This window comes from Stegodyphus dumicola, chromosome 11 (assembly GCF_044657685.1).
Source record: "Stegodyphus dumicola isolate Sdum_Otavi_A_Nest chromosome 11, ASM4465768v1".
Lineage (NCBI taxonomy): Eukaryota > Metazoa > Arthropoda > Arachnida > Araneae > Eresidae > Stegodyphus > Stegodyphus dumicola.
The window spans coordinates 100,674,825-100,696,856 of NC_140778.1; the positions used below are offsets into that span (position 1 = coordinate 100,674,825).

At 29.5% G+C, this 22,032-nt stretch overlaps 1 protein-coding gene across 2 annotated transcripts in view; it reads left to right on the top strand.

Moving 5' to 3' along the window:
- The window catches only part of LOC118181174 (serine/threonine-protein kinase SIK3-like), a 48,336-nt gene extending 26,679 nt beyond the window's left edge, over positions 1–21,657 (top strand). The window contains exons 14-16 of one of the 2 annotated variants that reach the window (XM_035350252.2): positions 1,747–1,821; positions 3,554–3,741; positions 10,046–21,657. In XM_035350252.2, the coding sequence (XP_035206143.1) occupies positions 1,747–1,821; positions 3,554–3,741; positions 10,046–11,479 (1,697 nt within the window). In that variant the 3' untranslated portion in view covers positions 11,480–21,657. The remainder of the gene's footprint in view (positions 1–1,746; positions 1,822–3,553; positions 3,742–10,045) is intronic. The other variant, XM_035350260.2, reaches the window with a different exon arrangement.
- The last annotated feature ends 375 nt before the right edge of the window (positions 21,658–22,032 follow it).

A 22,032-nucleotide genomic window follows, 5' to 3' on the forward strand; every position in this document is an offset into this window, starting at 1 on the left:
ACCACACAAGTTTTCCTGGTTTTCCTGTGCTGATTAAATAAATAACTTATCTTTTATGGTCAAGTACAAAATTTTACTGAATTTAAAACTTCTTAACTTTTGGTTAGTTCAAGAAGAAAAGCACCATTCACTGAATTTTAGATAAAGCTATTCTGCCATTTTAAAGTGAAATGATACTTAATTAATAATAATATGACAACAACTGATATAAATTCAGATAATGTGACTTGCTATGAGATCTGATGATATTATTTGAAACTACTGGAGGAAATTATTGAACTTTGCACACTGTCTGAAATGATAGAATAAAAATGAGTTATTTCATTTGCACCTTAGAGTTTTTTAGTCTGTTTGACATAACATAGCTTGGAATGCTGCATATTGAAATTATAAGTTTGAAATCATTATGGTTTCAGTTTCATGCAATTTTTTTTTTCCAGTAATAAAATGTGTAGAAAACTTTTGATGCTATTGTGTCACCAATGTTTCTGTGGTAACATGCAGTTGAGCAATTGTTCTAAACAAAAACCACTGTTTCTTTAGTAAATCCAGTTATTTCTTCGTTATAGCTTCAAGCAAATCGGTTTTCAGAACATTTGAATAATAGTTGTTCATTTTGTACCTTCGAGTTTGCAATGTTGACATTCATAGCTCTAGTAGAAGGCATGCCAGACTTTACTTTTTGATCTCTTGTGTATTTAAAGTGCTTCTACCATTGACATACTGAAATACAACTTTGTGTTTCTTTACTATTTTTGCAAGGTTTTTTTTACTCAAATTTCAGTCATACCCCTACTGTATTCACATAGAGATTTTTTCCTTGCCTTCCACACAAAGCATACTAGGTGTTTCCATTTTCTGTGGTGATGGCTGCAGGTTCAAACGCATTGATGCATAACCTTCACAAAACCCAGAAACAGTATTAAAACATTTTAATCAAGCCTTGTATATTTACAACTTAGAAGTTTGCATACTGTTTGACTCGCATATTTTTTAAATGGCAGTTCTGACTTCATGTAGGACTTGAAAACTCCCCTTTATATCAAATCTTTTACAGAAATATTACCAAAAAGATCTCTCCTTTTTTTTATTTTTAGCAATTATTTTTATTGCTGACAAAAATAAACTATTGTATATTTACAACTTAGCCGTTTGCTTTCTGTTTTTATGAGCATAAATTTTTTAATTACAGTTCTGAGAGTTTATATGTAACTTAAAAGCTCTTTGTGGGTGTGAATCATTTCCTAGAATCTCAGGAAAAAGGGAACTTTTCTTTGTTATCATTAGCAATTATTTTGAATACTGAGAGCAAAACAGTTTTATTTCAGTGAAAGAAGGCAGGTGCTGTTACCTCTCTAAAAACAGTAAGCATTAATAAAATTAATGAAAAACAAAGAGTTGAGTTTTATTTTGTACAGTGGAGCTATCCTTATTTTTTCCATCTGTTAATGTATAAATTTACAAGCAGTGTTTTCCTCCATATCAAATTGATTTGCTTAGATACTAATTAAATTGATATCCTTTCACTTAATATCTACTTGTTTCTCATGCTATATAAATATTTCATAAAATCAAACTTATATAAAATTTAAGGTAATGATCTTGGTAAAATTAATAACATTCAGTGTAAAATATGCATGATATTGAAGCATTATTTTTTATGTTATTCATTTTTGAGGTAGTTTCCTATTTATTATTTTATTCAGTTGTAGAGAATGTTTTTTTAAATGTTTTCTTTGTTCTTAGCCAAATACCGATATTGTCAGCAACTTCATTTATTTCTACCCCCTTCTGAGTACAACAATTATTGTATCAATGGAGGTGAGTTTTTAAACAATTGGAATTTGGGGTTCCTCTAACTTTTGGTGATGGGTTTTTCTTGGTGTTGGTTTTCTGGTTTGGGTGTGATGCTTTCTTTGTTTTCTTTAATATATTTATATATGATAATAGTGTTTCTGTTACAAAGAGAAATGCATATCTGTTAGTGAAAACAAATATTTTCTCTTACCTTTTTTTAAGTTAGGTGTCATGACGAGGGAAAACAATTTTGACCAAAATATCATGATAAAATGAAGCATAGTAATATTGTATGCAGGGTGAGTCAGAAATATGGCTACATGTTTCATTGCTTCATATAATATGCTACAGTTAAAATGAGTTTTTACCATTTTTAAGTCTTCGAACTAAACATTGGTACTCAACAAAAATAACCAAACTGCTTGTTTTCCATTGTAAATAGAGCGAAAATTAGGTAATGTCAGTGGAAAGTCAAATCTTTATCTGAAAAATGGTACCAACCATATTCACTTTATTACCTCAAACTCTTGAGATATTTTCTTTTCTAGTTGTTTCTCGTTGTTTTCTCCATTTTTCCACAATCAGTGGCAATAGTGCTGCATTAAAATCATCTTTCCAGTCCCATGGCTTCGAAATCATTCTCGGCAGGCGTTGGTTCTGGACAAAGGTCAATTGTTGTGTGGGTGATTGCACATATGAAAGTCTATATTGCAACTGTAATTTATTTCTGTTTCAATACCTATATAATTTTGCCTAATGAAGTTCAAGCACTTGCTCTTATTTGAAGTGAGAAAACTCAAATTTAATACACCGTTCACTATTTCTCTCTATAATATAAGTAACATATTACATTTATTTCAGATGTATAGCTATTTCTGACTCGCATTGTTTACTTTTGGTGTTGCATATCATTATCACCTAACTTTTTATTTATCATTGTTTTAACATTTCATATAATTAATCATGGGACACTAAATAATCTAATTATTTTACTAATTCAGACTTTAACAAGAAAATTTTAATGTAATAAAAACAAAGTTATAAAGTTAATAAATGTCTAAGAAATGTCTGGTCATTTCTGATGTTAAAGAATGTAAAGAAATGCATGTTAAAGAAAGGTAGTGAGGAGTTTCATTTTTGTAAATATTGATACAAAATTGCTGTGTCTGTATTTTCCATTAAATAACTCAGTTTTTACACAAGCATCATGACATTGCACATGAAAAGGATTCTGTATTTTATAAAATTAATATGATCCTTATGACATAAAAACTCAAAAAAATATTCGTACTGCTTTAATTAGTTGAAAGCTAAAAGCTCTGTGCCTTTACATGCGAGATAACTAAAAATAAACGATGATAAATTTGATCACTTTTCATACCTTTTGTTGACTTAATATTTTTAAAAATAGCATGAAGTAACTACAAAGCAAAAGTTATTCCTACTTGGGTAAAAATTATTTTCTTACTTTAATAATTCATTATAAGAGATTTTGTAGTAAAAATATGCGGATGGCTATCAGAATAATGAAAATCCCAGATAAAGGAATTAAACATTTAGTATAGAATACTGCCTGAATTAGGCTAGGGTTATAGAATTATGCAAGTAAAGGGAATATTATCATCTGTGCAGAAAACTGAGGATGTTGATATACAGTATACTAGTGGTAATTATTAATTTCAACACTTTCTTCTCTAAAACAAGCTACTGTAATTGATGATTATCTTTTATCTAAGTTTGTTATTTCTCTTCAAAGGTCGAGAAAGCTTACGAGACACTGCTTCCCTTCAGTCGACCTCTGGGCGTTACTCCCCTGTCAGAAGAGCTAGTGATGGCTGCTCTCCAGTGTCCTATTATCGAAATCAACTTGATAGGATCTATTATCAAACTGTTGCAACACCAGATAGTTTCAAAACAGTTCTACAAGAATATCAACAGCTCCAGGTAATCTAATCTCCCTCTTTTTTGTAATATGTACCTTTTCTTTCCAACCTGCACCTGAAAGCTTTTTAATGTTAAAAAAATTGACAAATGTTGGAAATACAAAGTTATAAGAATTTCTCTTTGCTGTAATGTATTATAACTTGTGCACGTGTTCATAAAGGATTGAATACACACATAATTGATGATAGCTTCATAAAATTTATTTTTCAAAAGGAACATTTTACAGATCTGGAGCTTTTCACATAAGTACTCCTACAGCCCTTTTCAGTATGACTGAATGCAAACATTAGTTATTACTTCATACTGCTAATAATATTAAACACAAGACAGTATGCAAAGCTTCAGTGTATAAGCTCGTAGAGTGATCTCTCAATACTATGAGCTAAACTCTAAACTCAAATTTGAACTGACGCTTTTTCCAGGATTATATAGTTTCCTCCTCCAGCCCCAGAGAAATTTCCTGTACCTTCGATTTCTCGAAACTTCTGGAAGGCATATACAGTCTACATAAGGTGCCGGTTGCATTTAGAGTTACATAAAGGGATCGAACTAAAATGTCACCAAATAGTAGCCAAGTTTGGCGATTTTTTGCCAAATTTGGTGACAAAAATTACTTGCGAAAACCAAGCTTCATGAAAACGCTTGACTGGCAAGATACCTATTTACCTCAGTGCTAAATGCATTTGCCTGTGCAACCTTATTTTTCTGGCTCACACTGTTAAGGTTTTTCGTGCTACATTATACAAGAGATACTACAATTTTACATGACTTTTCAACAGTAACTGTGTATGTAATCTTCAGTTTAATTTGACTATTATAGATTTTAATATAGTGTTCTCTATTTAAACTTTTATAACCTTATGTCACGTTAATTAAAAATAAAATAAATAAGATTACCAAAGGCTCTTCTTTAATGTTATTAAATTTTTTACGTGAATTTTATTGGGTATTCTATGGTAAATAAATTTTTCACAGAATATCTGATACGTTCAAATTTTGATTGCAGAATTTAATATTTCTATTTCTTGAACTTAATAAGTATTATTCTTTAATTCTTTGAATACAGTAAGACCCCGCTTAACGCTGTTTCAGTTTAGCGCTCTTTTATTTCAACCCGGGGATTCCCCAAAATTGTGTGCAGCTCTAAGTTTCCAAATAACATATCCGAAACAGTGTAGTTGTGTTTCTTGTTTGGTGCAGTGCTGTACAGACGCATTTTTATCATTTGAAACATTTGTTGACATTATTATAAGTATAAATTTATATAATACTATAATGATTAATACAGTGACAAATATTATGATCTTTAGTCTTTATCATGGCTGATAATAAAAAACAAGAAAAGAAAATTAGTGCTGCATTGAATTTGGCAATTTCAACAATAACGACAATTCTTAAGAATAAAAAAAAAAAAATACTGTCATCGGCAACTGCAACTATGTCAAACTCTGCAACTAGAATTACCTGTTCTAGACCTAACATTATAGAGGAAATGGGAAAACTACTGTCTATATGGATTGACGACAAAATTGAATGCAATATGCCATTAAGCCAATCTATCATAATGGAAAAAGCTAGAAGAATTTTTAATTACATTCAGGCTGAGGGAAGTGACATAAGTGAAACTTTAGTTGCTAGTCGAGGATGGTTTAATAGATTTAAACATTGAAATAATCTTCACAACTTAAAGATTACAGGAGAAGCAGCAAGTGGTGGCTGAATTCCCAGCGACATTAAAATCAATAATTGAACAAGGAAACTATCCTCCAGAATTGGTTTTTAATGTTGATGAAACAGGCCTGTTTTGGAAAAGAATGCCAAAACGAACATTTCTATCCCATGAAGAGAAACGAGCATCGGGATTTAAAGCTGCAAAAGATCACTTAACACTTTTACTGGGTGGTAACGCAAGCAGAGATTTCAAATTAAAACCTCTATTAGTTTACCACTCCAAAAACCCAAGAGCGATGAAAGGCATATCCAAATCAACTTTACCTGTAATTTGGGAGTCTAATAAAAAATCATGGATAACTATGAAAATTTTCCACGATTGGTTCACTGAATATTTCTGCCCGTCTGTTAAACGTTATTGTGAAATTAAAAAAACGTGAACAAAGAGAAAGCACTACTATTAATTGATAATGCTCTAAGCCACCCAACAAATTTATCAGACTTAACAGCATGCATTCCACAGTCAAAGTGGTTTTCTTGCCGCCTAATACAACTGCCTTAATCCAACCAATGGACCAAGGCATTATATCCAGTTTTAAGGCTTATTACTTGTGGCAAACAATTAAGCAGATGTTTGAAAAAACAGACATAGAAGAGAAGCAATCAATAAGAGAATTTTGGAAAAACTACAATATCATGAATGCTGTAGAAAACATAAATCTTTCTTGGAATGAGATAACAGAAAGATCTTTGAAAGGAGTATGGAAGAACATTTGGCCAGATTTAAGTAAGAGCGAAGACATTGGACACTCTGTCGATATGGATGAAATAGTGGAATTAGCGAAACAAATCGGTTCAGATGAGGTAAATGTGGAAGACGTTGAAGAAATAGTTCAAGAAACAGCAGCTAGTCTTTCTAATGATGAGCTCAAGGAATTAACTGAGCAAGAAGAAAACAAAAATATTGATAGTAGTGATTTAGAGGAAGAGCAAAAAGAACTTTCGATGGCATTTGTAAAAAGGAGTTTAACTGAAATTATGGACCCATTTGTTGAAAATGATCCAAATTTTGATAGAAGTTCAAAAGCAAGACTGGGTGTTATAGATGCTTTATCCACTTATCAACAACTTCTAACAGAATGCAAAAGGAAAATGCAAACTACATTAGATGCCTTCTTGACAAAAAGGCAGAAAATTGGAAACACAGAATAGACTGAATGATCTGACTGAGAATTTTATTTGTTTTTATAAGTATATTCATTTATATTGTTTTTATTTTTGTAAGAAATAAATGTTTTGTTTTATTTTTATAAAAAAAAAAAAAAAAAAAAAAAAAAAAAAAAACATTATTAAATTTAATACCTAACCAATTTTCTATCCATCTTCCCCTAACCCCACTATTTACATGTTAAGATAGCCTCGTTTAGCGCTGTTTCGCATTATGCTCTACTTTGATGGAACGTATCCCCCGCATTAAGCGGGATATTACTGTATTGTTATTTGTATTTTGTGTAAATAATTACAGATTTGAGTGGGTTAAAAGTTAATCCATGTGTCATTAAAAGAGACTGAAACAATAAATTTAAAATGATTTATGTCAGAATTTCTCAAACCATTTTTATAATTTAGAATGTACTGTGGACCACATTACTGTTGTCCGATAAAAAGCCATTTATATTACTGCCATTATATTTGTATTTTTTAAATATAGTTAATTAGAAGCTATTTAATTTTACATTGGAATTTATCAATTTAGTTAATAGAAGAAAAGTTATATTTGCTTTGCATAATTCAATGCTATTAAGAATTTGGATAATCTATATATTAACTAAAATTTAAATAAATGTTGGTACTTGCATTAAGAAGATGAGTGAGCTTTCTGGTTCTTATACAGGTGTTCTAAATTTGGATGCATGTTGATAACCGTAAGTGTGAGATTAGCACATACATCAAGTCAGTTTTGTAGTATGTTTTTGTTTGAGTTAGCAGTAAAAACCCTTTCTTTACACAAATAAGTAGAAGCAGATTAAATCACAATTATTAAAGCACCATTGTACAGCTCACTGTATTCCATTTTCAATAGTAAGAAGTCCAGCAATAAAAAAAAATACCTTCTGGAGTTTTACATCTAGTGTTATTAGAGAGTTCAGTTAAATGGTTCTCTTTCATTCAATATAATAGTTTGTTATTTCCAAGTAATTCTTTTCCAACAGCAATATCAGTTTCTTTGAAAAAGATTCTGATGTTGGAAATGGTGAAAATTGTTGTATTTTACACAACTAACCCATAAACCAAGTTCCCTCTCAAACCCCTTTATTTCTCATCGGTATTAAGAACAGTCAAAGAATTACCTTGTAGACAGATTTATTTCATTTAGTTTTATGAATACATCTGAAAGATATGGCAGTGTACTTAGTCAAATGTTATCAGCAAGAAATGATATGAAATCTTTTTAATATCATTTACAAATAAGAGGTTGTTAGTGCAAATCTAGGTAGACTACATTGACAGGCTTCAAGGAGCACATTTTGAGAAATGTTGATTTATGTTTTCGTGTAATACTTTAAACTGATTTGTTAGTCAGTTAAACCTGAGCTGATGTGGCTATAGTGGGTGGTAGATTTTAAAAAGGCAAAATTTTTATAATTAAAAGAAACATCAAGCAACAAAATTAAAGGGATGACAAAATTTTTAGAATTTAGGAAAAACACTAAGACACAGGGCATCGCAACATTAACAATGATATGCATCACATAGTATTTTAGAGAGGTGCTTGGTAGCAGAATTTTGGACCTGCATAGACTGCACAGAGTTGCAAAATGGTATTTATCATAGCATCAACCTTGGATAAGCCTTAAGTGTATGTCGGAATTTAATTATTCAAGACTCAGATAAGCCTTAAGCATTTGCAGAAAAAAAAATCGTAAGTATAAATATCTAAATTAATGTAATTCAGGTTTAACTTTGTTGGCATGTGATAGAAGCTAAACAAAATTTAGTGGAACAACATATCTTTCCTCTCAATCTCAAGACAAATCACAAATGATATACAGAAAATGCTGGAGAAGCTGAGGATTTTCCAGATATTGCTAACAAAAAGCAAAATTTTCCAATTAATTGAATTTTTAGAGTAGTAACAAATAAAGATGATATAATTGAAGTTTTTTTATTGCAATGACAATATCTTGATCATCAATTAACTAACAGACTGAGAAATCTGTAGTATGGCTCTAAGTCCAGAAAATATTGCTATTTATAATGAAGAAAGTGATAGATAGGTTACTGAGAGCGAAAAAGTTCAACTGATAATTTAATGGGAATTCTCGACACAGTAATTACCGGACTTCACCAATAGAACCTTATAACTGAACAAGAAATTATATCTTATCTAACGAATTAAAGAGAAAGTAGGGCAAAGCAAATTAAACATTGAAAAAAGCATTTAATAAAGCTAACAAATAAATATTGAAATTTTTTTCGTCAATCTGGATTTCCTTAAAGTCCAAAATGCTTCATTATTTCATAAATGACTGCTTCATATTTTTAATTTTGTAATTTATGTATTTCATCATATTAGATCTAAACTGATGATCTAATATCCGGAAAAATCTGAAATCCAGAATTTCCGAAGCCCTGATGAATCCAGATTTCAGACTTTATAAAGAAGAGATATTCAGAGCAATAATATTCTGTACTCTAGAATAGTGCGATTTTATAATCCAGGTGATCTTAGAATGAGATTTCACTGCATCAGTATTAAATATGGCATTTTGAGCACTGTTTGGTGGTTGGTGTCAATTCAAATAGATTAAAACTTCTCAGCAGTCTGTATTTTATCATTCAAGCCACACACACACAATATATGTGTGTGTGTGAAAAGACATAATAATGTTGAATCCATAATGAACAGCAAACTTGGCAGTCAAGGTGGATTTAATATTCATCTTTATTTCAATTGCTATTTGCAGCTGCAATGTACCTGGCAATTAGTACTTCAATCATGCCTATTCAAGAATATTTACATTTTTTATTACTGTTTGATAGGAAGTGAGCAGAGAAGCGTCTTGACGATAACAAAAGCAAAAGTGTGCAGTTATTCAATATGAAAGCTTACGAGGAGAAAGGTTTCAGTTCTCAAATTTTTTTAATTCAGGTTCCAAATTAGCTATGTGATCAGTGTTATGCAAGCCATGTGACGTAAATTGATCTATAAATGATGCAGTCCTGAGAATTTTTACTCATTTTAGAACACACAGAGGGAATGAAAGACTGTTTCTATTTTAAATTACAATTTTGAGATTTACATATTTCTTTATCTTACATAATATATAATCTACTTTAAATACAATTACAATAATTTAAAATAAATATTCAGGCTTCCTTCTACTTTGCAGTATGTATTTTTATGTTAGTTTTATTTTAGAGGGGTAAATAGTTTTAAGTAATTAAAATACATATTCAGTATATTACTTTAAAAGTTCATAGCTCTCATATTTTTATGTTAAAAATCAAATGGCTATAAAATGCTTCAGGTCTGTTTGATTTGTATAACTTTTCTATTCTTGAGATGATTTTTTAAGTTCTATAAATTATGAGGAAACACTTACAAAAAATATTTGTTTGTTACTTTCAGCAATTGCATTCTAGTGGCGTAGATTCCAGAGTATCTGCTGAAATGCAGCGACAACATTGTCTACACATACAGCAGATGGCCCAGCTACAGCCTTCTGGTTACTTAACATCTATTTCTTCACCACCATCAATAGCTGGTTCTCCAATTCACCAAGCTCAACCTAATATGGGGGGCTCACCATCAGCCTTAACACAGCATCTACAGAAACTTCATCTGCAGCACCAGGGTGGTCAAATGAGCTTCACTGGCCTTGAATGCCCTCTTCAAGCATTCCAAAGGATTCAAGCCTTATCTACTCCTCATCACAGTAGCCCAACAGCTCCAGTTCCAGGATCTTTGTTCCCTTCAGATACTTCTCCTACTCGCTTGCCCGTCATCTCTACCAGCAGCACTTCACCCCAACAGCCTTATCCTGAATCACCAACTCACTTGTACACATGCCCAATAAGTTATGCCACTCAACCAAGTGGAAGTAGTCCTCCACCAGTCGGTTACAATCTTGATATGATTCAAGAAGATATAACAGAACATATTATGCCTGGTGGGAGTGACACAATGCTGACAGTTGTAACTAGTGATGATAGCCCTCGATCATCTCCAACATGCCAGCAGATGGGATTTCCTCAGATCAGTATTACCGATGAGACGGGAAATGTCACCGTCTCTTCATCTTTGACGGGTCAGAGTATAGTTCATGAGACTGTTTCTCGTAAGCAGCCATTGCAGAGGCAAAAAAGTGAAGTGGTGCAGTTATCAGTTCCAAAGAGGTATCAGTTATCTACAGGAATAGATGAGCATGTCATTCGTGGTGGACGCAGAGCTTTTGTCCGTCAAAGTAGTAGAGAAGCAGAAGACAGAGACATAGCAACAGAATTTGCGATGTGTGGGAGTTCCAAGTCACTCTTGCGATGGGCAACCAAACAGTCAATTCGACAATCTTATGTTCATGCTAAACACTTGAGGCAGACATTTCCACCTATTGGACATATTTCTTCATCTCTCGGAAAGAAACTAGGGCGTCAGACACTAGGTCAACACATTTCTACAAGTGACCCAACTCCTAATCCGTGGGCTGGGAAACCATCCAATTGGTGGAGTAAAAAATCTGTTTTTAGGGAGCACCAACTTCATAAAACTCCCAGTGGTAGTGTTCATGTATCCCTTCCAACAAATGAACGATCTTTTACATGTGAAGCAGATATACTTCAGGAAATCCAGCAACAGCTGGATCCTATAGTTCGAGGCCTGTCCATGATGTTGCAGAGATCTGAGAGGGGTTTGGCTGTGGAACATCCAGCTGGAGTCCAAATTGAACTTGAAGTATGTGATGGTCCCCATCCAGATGATAAGCGATTGAAGATGCGAAGAATTTCTGGTGATAGTTTACAGTATAATGAAATTTGTAGAGAACTATTGAATGGTATTAATATATGAAATTATTAGATACCATCATTGCAGTGATACTATTGCCATAATCTTCCACTTCTGATATGTGCTAGTCTTATGATATGGATATTTTTCCCTTTTTTTCTCTGAAATGGGAATGTTACTAGTCAGACTGATTCATTCCCTTTTTGAAGTTAGAATGAAGCAGGTCCTGTTTACTGAGGGAGCTGCCTTAGAAAACATATCCACCAAGTTGCTCAGCCTGTATAGCGGTATCTTTAGTAAAGAAAATATTATTGCACTTTTTTGTTAACTATGTGAAAGTGTTTATGAAGTGTGAATGCAGATTGTAGGACCAATGCAAAAACACATTTTCTTCAGTGGGGACGTTGCTCAATGTATTAAAAATATGTTAAGCCTCCTCAGGGCTCGTCATTGTAACAATCAAGAAATGTGAGTAATGAACATTGAGACCATTTGTAATATATGTATATAATCTGTCTGTAAATGTTCTCGTTATTGGTTGAAATTGCTATTGTGTTGCTTACACATGTCTCTGCGAATATGTGTAATGTTTTAGTCTGTTGTAGATACAATTTATAAAGTATTTGTTGTGTTAAATTTTTCAAGTAATTCCGTTCTTCAATAACAGTAAACAGTGAAATTTTTGCAGTTTTAGTATAAAATAGAAAATTCATCTTCAGATAAAGAATTAGTATCAACTTTTGCGTCAGTCAACGCATTAACTTAAGGTAGGAATTGAAATAGAATGTGCAATTTTTCTTCCTAAATCACCACTTTTAAACATAATATTGGGATTTGGAGCAGCACAATGTATTAATCCCTTGTCATCACTAATTATAATGAAGTTTTTAGCTGGTATTTGCTTATAAAATTTGGAATGTAGAAAGAAACTACTGCTGATTTAAGTATTTGTTAACATAAATTAATTTAGTATAGGGTTTTCTTGTTTTAAAAAATAAACAACTTGAGTATTTTTACTGCAAAATTGTACACAAAAATTCATAATAACACATAACTTATGGGAAAAAAATTGCTTTCTCTGTTGAAGGCACAAAATATGTTCATACCGTTTGATTTTGCATTAAAATGAATGTCTTTATGTATTACCTGATGCAAAGGCATTAGTACATTTCTGAAAATGGTTTGTACTTTAATATTTCTCAGGTGTGATATATTGTCAGAAAGCTTGGATGTTTATCACAGGTACTTTGTTCTGTGATTTTACCCTTGCACTGACAAATTGTGATGTTTGCCTTCTAATGTTCCTTTTAAATATAAATCAAACTGTCAATCTCACTTAGAATTGTGTAATATATTTTATTAACTTTTATTGCTATTTATATTTAAAAAAATTTACTTTGATGTTTCATGTCAAAATTAAGTCTGTAGTTTTCAAGAGTTAAAAATGGTCTTGCTTTTGCTAGAAAAAATCATAGAATTTGTATCTTTACTGTGAAAGTAGTTAAATTTTAAATTTTTGAGTCACAATAATTTTATTGCCTGAAATTTATAACATAATGAAATTTTAGTCCTTAAAAAGGGGAGGTAAATAAAACAATTTTTTAATGTTAATTTCATATATTTTTATGTAAGAATTATGTGGGTCTCATAAAATTACTTCTGCCACTCAATTAACAAAATTCCATTAATTTGAACTTATTAAAAGTTAATACTATTGAGCATACTTTCATTGCAAAGTATCAGTAAGTTTTATAGTGTATAATTTTCAGTGCAGGAGTATTGGAGAAATAACAACAGAAATGTTATTAAATATTGCCAGTGCACTGCTAATGTGTTCCTGTTATAAAACACAGATGTGTATTTTTTTTTTTTTTTTTTTTTTTTTTTTTTTTTTTTTTTGCCAAACTGTAGTGCACTTTTTAAGAATCTAACATTTTTAAAAAATGCACTACAATTTGTAGGTATATATGTAGGAAAAATGCTTATTTGATTTTGCATTAATATTAGCACATTGTTACAACTCAAAAATATTATATTTAACATTTTATCTTTCTTTCACCCTGTATGGGAACAAATTTGAACTGTGCAACTTAGTTCAAAAGTGGATTTTTAGAGTGTAGTGGAAATAGTATACAATATATTAATGTGTTGAGAAGAAACTGGAGAATTATAACTGTTTAAAAAATTTTAAAGGAATACTGATAACTGGAAAATAATAGAAATTATGTCAGTGTTTTATAAATGCATAAAATAAATTTTGCTGTTTCACATTGACCATGGCAAAGCAGGCAAGGGCTGCGTACAGGGATGTATCCCTTTGTACTGGCTGTGATCCACATTAGACATGGGGAAAATCACAAAAACACCTATGTAGCGAACCTATTCTCATGGAATCGAACCCTGATCTAGCTACCGGCATTTAGCTACTTACCACACAGCTGCTGATGGGCTCAAGTCTTGTTTCAAAATCAAATTTAGAACTTTTTGCGTGTGTACCATTTAAATTTATATTATAACAGTGAAGTTGTTATATAAAGTCCACGGGAAGGGAGAAAGAATGATTTCTTCCTTCTTGTGTGTTAAGCCTAATTTCATTGTTTGAATTTTTTTTTAAATGTGATTCAACCTAATTTATAATTAAAATTTTGGAAAAACTTTGTGTAAAACTTCACTTTTTCTCTTTAATATGAAATATAATCTCCAATTCTTAATATAATTAGTTGCTTAATGCTGCAGTAAAAAATTAAAACAGAAAACAACTGAAAGATGTTAATAAATGAAAGCAATAAGACTTATATTTTCAGGATGCTAATATTTTGCTGCTTTTAATTTATGATGGAAGTTAGATGTAATAAAAGCTAACTATATCAGTAATTTTAACCATTCATGCTCCTTTGTGAACAGATCATTATTTAATTTTGGCAAAAAAGTCCATGGAGGAAGTTTCAGCATTATAGTTCGTTACAGAGGAACCTCAATTATCCATTAGTCTCAGAACCATCATTGTGACAAGTAAGGAAATGAATGAATAATAGAAACAGGTATGAACAGTCAATAAAAAAAAAAAAAATTCAATTTTCTACAAAGATTAGATTAAAAAAAAAAAGCTAGATTAAAATTAAAAACTGATCACATTAGAATCCTTTAACTTATTATTATGTATTGTAGTGGAGATCTATTACTGTACTCTGAGGGACAATTTAATTTCATGTTTTGGGAGCATGAACTATGTTTAAAAACATGTCTTGGAATAATAAACACTGGTTATTTTAAAATTCTTGAGGTATTCATTTCTAACAGTTTCTACGTGAAGTAGTCCAAAAAGGCTTATAAGTATGAAAATGTGTAGAAATTCGGTAAATTGTAATAAATTTTGTTAAACCAGCCATGGGTGAAAGATCTCACAAGCCACATGTTCTGTAGTTGGCCATTGATGTTGATCAATGAAAATATAAATATTTAGCATTATTAAATGATCTCTTAGCTACAAGTCTAAAATGTCAAATATTTCACATGACTCGCATATAATGGTTATTGTTTATATATGATTTAATTCTTAATATTTGGCATTATTGTTGTTGTTATAAAAAGCTGTTTTATTTCTTTTTAATGATTCTCTTAGAAGTATTTTATATTTAAAAACTGCAAAACTTTAGAAATCATCAGCAACCTTCACCACTGTAGCTGAATTTAATTTCTTAATGCTCTGCTTCAAGACAATTTTTTGCTGAAGTCATGTGTTGTGTAAATTTCATAAACAAAATGATATGCCTTGATTACTTTGATTTGCATTGTAGATTTTTGTTTGACTGCACATTATTATACTCTTTGTAATGATATTTTAGTTTCATTCTAAATGAGCAAAATTATTTTATTGTACAATATAGTTTTTTTAAAAATTTTCCCTCTTTTGCACTTATTGCTTCATGCTAGATTCTTTAAACGTTTTTATTCTTTATATTTCTTTTATAGTGTTAATAGACATCTTTAGTTTTGAAATAACAATCTGGGGGGAAAATATGACTGCATTTTAGAAAAAAAAACAGTTTGCATTAAGTGCCTGAATAAAAATACTCGAATCTGCTAAACCCAAAATCTAATATAGGCTGATGATTTAGCCTAAGCCTTCATATGTAAAAAATAAAGCAACCTACATCATCATTGCCCTGTTCTTCATAAAAATTCATAACTTTAGGGGGGAAAAGGTGTTGAGGAGAAGATATGATGGGCTTATATTGATAGAAATAATTCAAATTTTAAACATGTGTTATAATATAGCAAAAATTATGAAACTTGTTATAAGTTTGTTCTGTTATTTTAAAACTTTAGAAACTTGTTACTAGATTTAAAAAAATAATAATCATTAAGAGAAAAGCAGTTCATGTTTCACTTTATAACAGCAGGTCTGGCCAACCTTCTCTTTAGCGAAAGCTATTTCTTCTACTCAGGCTTGATAATCCTACCATACATTTTTTCCTCTGAGTTGTGACAATTTTATATATCCCTAATTAAATGAATACTATTTTATTCTGTATATGGCAAAAGCCATTTGTGTCTTTAGTATAAGAGAAAATGAGTAAGATTTGTTTGGTAATGTAGAAACATTCTTTCTTGCAAGTACACAACCTAAATGCGAAGTTTTTCTAATAACATTTAATACTATTTTAGGCCTAAAGCTTGCTAATTTTGTTGTATTTCTACAGCAACATATCCTGTTGCATAGCTTTAAAAGTAAATGTATTTATTAGAAATTTTTAATTAACTGTCATCCTAATGTTGTTCCTTACTTTTGAAGTATTATTGTATTATCTTTTAGCTATAATATACAAATTTTACATATGATATTACTTTGACAATCCTTAGAAAATGCAAAATGTGATCTTCTATATTCCTTGTGCAAGAATGTGAACAAAATGATATTTAATTTATGCTAACGTTGCTATTAGAACAGTAAACTTTGCAAAAACTCCTCATGAATAAAAGCATTATTTAATTTTAATCTTAATTTTTAATCCTTTTTAGTAGTATTTAATTTATGACTTAAAATGATTATAATTAAGAAGCAATAATGTTCTAGAAATCTAAATATCATGTTTTTGACTTTCTAAAGAATTAATTAGAAACTTTAATGTTGATCAGATGTCTTAGGGGTGAAAATGTATGCAGCAAACTATCATAAAATTTATATATATTTCATTTCATAAAATAATCGAAGCAACATTTAGAAGAGAGGATATAATGTACCTTTCATTTATTATTTTTGTTTGTTTATAGTAAATAGTTAGTTTAATAGTAATAAACTCTGAATTAAATTTGTGCTGTTTGCTGTTTTAAATTATGTCTGAAATTGGGGAGGTTGACTAATTATACAATTTTTCACCTCTAATTTGAGACATTAGAGAAATTTGAAATATAAAATACTATTTTGTTGTGTTATGATAATACTACGTATTAAAATGTATTTTGAAAAATAACTTGTAGTTCCTTCAAAATTGATAGACATGTATTTAAAAAATTCTTTTTGATAGAAACATGTTTATAGAATTAAAGCTAAATATCAGATGTTGAATAATAATGCTTGCTTACTGTGCTGTAATGCTTGTAATTTACATTATTTTTTTTAAGTCATGCACTGAAAGTAATTTAAGTTTAAAAAAAAAATTTTGTTAATTATTTGCCAAAGTAAAAACTTTAAGTTTTATTTAGCTGGTTATGAATGTATATGTATGTGTGTGTGAAAATATGTCTGTTTTTAGAGAGTTTTTAATGAAAAGTGTTAATATATGTCAAAAAGGTAATTTTATAATGAAGATGTTAATATATTGCTAATTAAAAATTCTGCTTGAAGATTAATGTAATCAGCATATTTGCTTTCTTGTACAGAAGAGAGATGTTAAGTTTCTTGAAATATTTTGCATATATGTGTAATCTGTAATGAAACTTTATCTGAAAGTATTCTTCCTATCCAAGATGGAAGTTTCTCAACATTCCCATATGTTATTTTTCTTTTGCTGTGCAGTACTTAATACATAATGAATGGCTATCAATGCAAAGGCCATTGATATTGAATGCAAGCTGTAAATGATGTTCTTTTCATGTTATTTTTATACTAGTTATTCTAGTATGTGTAACATTAAACATTTTCCATATTGTGGCTAGAATACAGTTGATTCCTTGCTTATCTTCTTGTTTCAAGTTTACTGCAGTAATGATAATTCTATGTCCACATGTGTGAAACTTACCTTTAACATTAAATGACCTCACCCTCCCCCCCCCTCCTCATTACAGTCAGAATAGGTGCCTCTGAAGAACTAACAACTCGTATTTAATTGGAATAGATCATTTATTTTTTTAAACTGATTATTAAAAAAGGAAATTTTGCATTATTCTCTCATTTGTGGTGCAGTTTGGGAATTTAATAGATGTTGCATAAAATGTTTTTTCAGTAATAGCCCAATAAATATAAAGTCCCAGCTTGCATTCCCAATAACAAAGGTTCTTTCCTAAATACATGAAATCTTGAAATAAAGTTATTTCCAACTCTAATCTGACAACCTTGCAAAGAGCCTTCGCCTGCACAAACTTCAAACCTTGTTCATCACTTGAGGTAATGCTTATCTGTGTAGTGGTATTTATTAGTAAAAATATGGAAGTTTTATGTTAACTCCTATAGAGTGATTAGCATTCTTTATTGTTTGGATATTTATAAAATTATTTTTTGCAAAAGAGATCTATTTTTTCTACGTTACTTGCAAGTTCATTTCTCCCAGTGTCAGTAAATTTCTAGAACTAATTTTTTTAATCTCTTAATAAGATTGAATTTTTGTGAAATAAACCTGCAGTTAACTTGCACAGAACGTGTTAATACTAAAAATGCTAAAGAGGCTAGCCTTCCCCCCCCCCCCTTAACTTTCTTTTTTTAACATTACAGTGCATTTTTAGTATAACTTAGCTCCATTACTTCCGTTATATCAAGGAAGCACTCAGTTTATTTTTATAAAATTTATCTTCAACATATCTTTTTTTTCATTCATAAGAACTATATTAGTAGTTGTAATGAATAATATTGTAGTTTCAGGATAAAAATTAGATCTGTGCTTTTAAATAGATATATATCTTAATAATTTGAGTAATGTGTTAGGCTACTTTTATTTATTATATTATTACATATATCTAAAGTATCCTCTTTGATATATGCTGTTATTTCCAAAAGCATCTGTTGCACTGCATTTTATTTTAATTTAAAACATTAACTATTAAATCAAGCATTTACCGCCAAAAATGTTTTTTTTTTTTTTTTTTTTTTTTTTTTTTTTTGTCCTGTATATATATTATTGACATGTTTTTTTTTTAATTGATCCTCATGCATTAATTACTGTTTCCTGTGCATTACTTGAAAATATCCAACACAGAAGATAGATTTTATGTATTAGTAGATTTCATTATAGAGTTTCATTTTATTCATCAACAAAATGAATAACTAAAATAATAGTGATAAAGCTGATTTTTATTTCAAGGTCCATTTCAAATTAGAAATTTTTAAATATAGTGTAAAAAATAAATTATATATAATTATGTCAAGGAGTGGCATGACTGTGTTTATCCAGTCATGAGATTTTTTTTTTCACTTGTATATAGTAACTTTTAATTTAAAATAAAATATTTTGTTTTCTTACTTTGTAAATATCACCTTAATGAATGGAACTTTATGAAAACAGAGACTAAAGTAGGCAATTATAAAAATTAGCTAATAAATGCTATTTAAATACAGGTCTTCATCAGCAGATCCAAAAGGTCATGCCACTCAGAGGGTTAAAAGCTGTTGCATCTAATACTCTGAATGTGCATTAACATTTTTGTTAAATTTATTGCTTTTATGATGGGGCTGAATTGTAAAATGAATGAATGAAAACAAGATTTAAGATAAAACTTTATGTTTAAAAATAAAACTACAAAAAAATGCCCCCCTTTCTTTGATTTAAATTGAATGCTATGTTATATTTCAAATTCATTAAATTTTTTGTTAAATAATTTTTGTACTCAATGAAAATTCACTGAATTCTGAAGCATGTATTAGTTAAGGATTTCATAGTTTTCTAAACAACTAGGATGTATATCCTAAAATCAATGAAATTCGTAATATCTAATCGGTTAAGTATCAAAGATTGTGTGTATTTGCAATCTTCTGTTAGACTATTTAAGTGAAATAAGTTGTTTAATAGCTTCTTTTGAGATTTATAATATTTAATATTTTAAATCCTTATTTAAAAACCTGCCTATTTAAACATTCAATAACCGTAACTAGATAGCTGGATAGTGAACACATGCTACTCTTATTAAAAACTGCTATAAAAATCAAATTTAATTTTAAAAGTTGAATATATTTTTTAATTGATTTCATAATTTCAGACATTATTTAAAAGGATAGGCTTGACATAATTATCTTTTAATCCATTGAAAATTTTTTATCGATTTTATAATTTTAAATTATTTTTGTTGAATTTTCAGAAATAAGCAAAGCATCTTGTGATACCTTTTTGATTTAAAAAATATTTAGTTTGCTGTGTAAAAAAATTTATAGGAAGCAGATCATTTTACAGTATCTGAGTGATAACTCAGAAAAGTGTTTTAAACTATTAAGTGTTGTTTACATAGATATTTCAGAGATTACATGTGTCATAGTTTTATATATTTATAAACATAAAGAACAATTCTGAATTATTTATTACAGTATTTGAGAAAAATATTATTTATAAATTTATTTCATGTTTTTTACATACCTCCTTTCAAAGACAAAAAATATATATATTAGTTTTTGCCATATTTCATTTTAATTGTGGAACTTTTGTAATAAGTCTTATTCCAGAAAGAAACGTAATAAAAGAATGTGTCATCTTGTGTTTTAAAACATAACTGCTAAAAATAATACTCCCCCTCAATATTCATGTGAAGATATTGTGTAATTTTTATTTTGTGTAGCTCTATTCTGTGATATAAAATTGCTATGCATGCTAATTGTCAAATATTTAATTCATTATTTTCTATTACAGTAATGTTTTCTCTTCAACTTTTAATTATTTCTTCTTATTGCCTTGATTTAAATGTGTTACAAATTACAGTAGATCTCTAATTATCCAAGCATCTGGAACTCTAGTTAATTTTGGATCATTTTGCTTCAGGACGACTAAAATTAATTTAGTTATTAAACTTTTCATTGATTTAAGGTAACATCAAAGTTTAATTATTATTTTACATTAAATAATGCAGTTATTTAAATTGAAAAAGTTTGTTTACTTGTGTAAAGTTCACCATTTAATTTAGTAAAGTTAAAAAATGTATGTGTCTGCATGAATAAAAATTAGTTTCTGTAGTTTATTCTAGTTGAAACAGAAATGAGTTTTGTGTAATTAATAATTGTAGTATATATGTAATACAATGATAAAAGAAATTTAAAAAATATTATGCCCTCTGTTATATTATAGTAAATAAGTATATATTTTTCCTGCAGAAAAATTATAATCTATTTTTCTGGATTTTTTAATATGCAGATGGGTTTGTAGTTCTAGCTGCTCTGGATATATGAAGTTCTACTGCATATATGGATTCCTTTTATTAACTATTTAAATACATGATAATGTCTTAATAGATTCCTTGTAATGAGTGTACACTTCATCCATTTCTTTGTCATAAATATTGTATTTCTTAGTTGTTGTGATATTTGTGTTCAAAATAGTTAAAAGTCATTTGTAATGTAGAAGAAAACAATTATAATTGAAAATATAAAATGTTTATTTCATATATATTAAAATTTGACTCTTCAGATATTGTTGTAAATTTTTGTAAAGAGTACATTATAAATTTTTCTGTGATGTTCAAAAACTTTTTGTTTGGAAGATTACTAGCATTTTTTTAACCATTTAAAAAATAATAATAATTTTGTTAACTCTGATGAAAGTGAATGAAATAGCAAGTCTTTCATGTAGAAAATGTATATTCCCTACTTTCTCTCCTGCATTGTATATTTATTAAAATCTATAGATTGTCAATCTTTGTTATAGATATAACAACATGTGTTATTTTGTAATTTATTATTCAAAGAAAGCAAGACAAAAAAAAAAAAAAAAAAAAATCATCAGAGGCAAATAGTAGAAGGCTTTGTTGTTGAAATGTTGTGCTTCCATGAGCAGGCCCAGACATCTCATTGAATTGTAAGCTGAATAAAAGTTATATATTATATATAATTTATTGTATTTTTCCCATAATGTAACATTGCACACATCTGAAATAACATCAAGCGAACAAAAGTTGCATGCTATGCACATCCATAAAGACCTTTAATAACTAGACCATAAGAACAGGAAGATTTGATACTTTATTGAGATGAATAAGTCAATAATGAGAAATTATCATTAAAATCACTTTCAGAGTAAAATATTAAGCAATAATCACCAAGCTGAAAGTTCAGCACTATAATACGCTAGAGCAGTTGTTCTTAATGTGCTTTGCCCCATGCACCCTTTTCACTATTACTAGATTTCCTCAACCCTTTCCAAACCTTTAAAAATACATGAATATTTACTTAGATTTACATTCTTTTTTTATGTATTTTAAGTGAT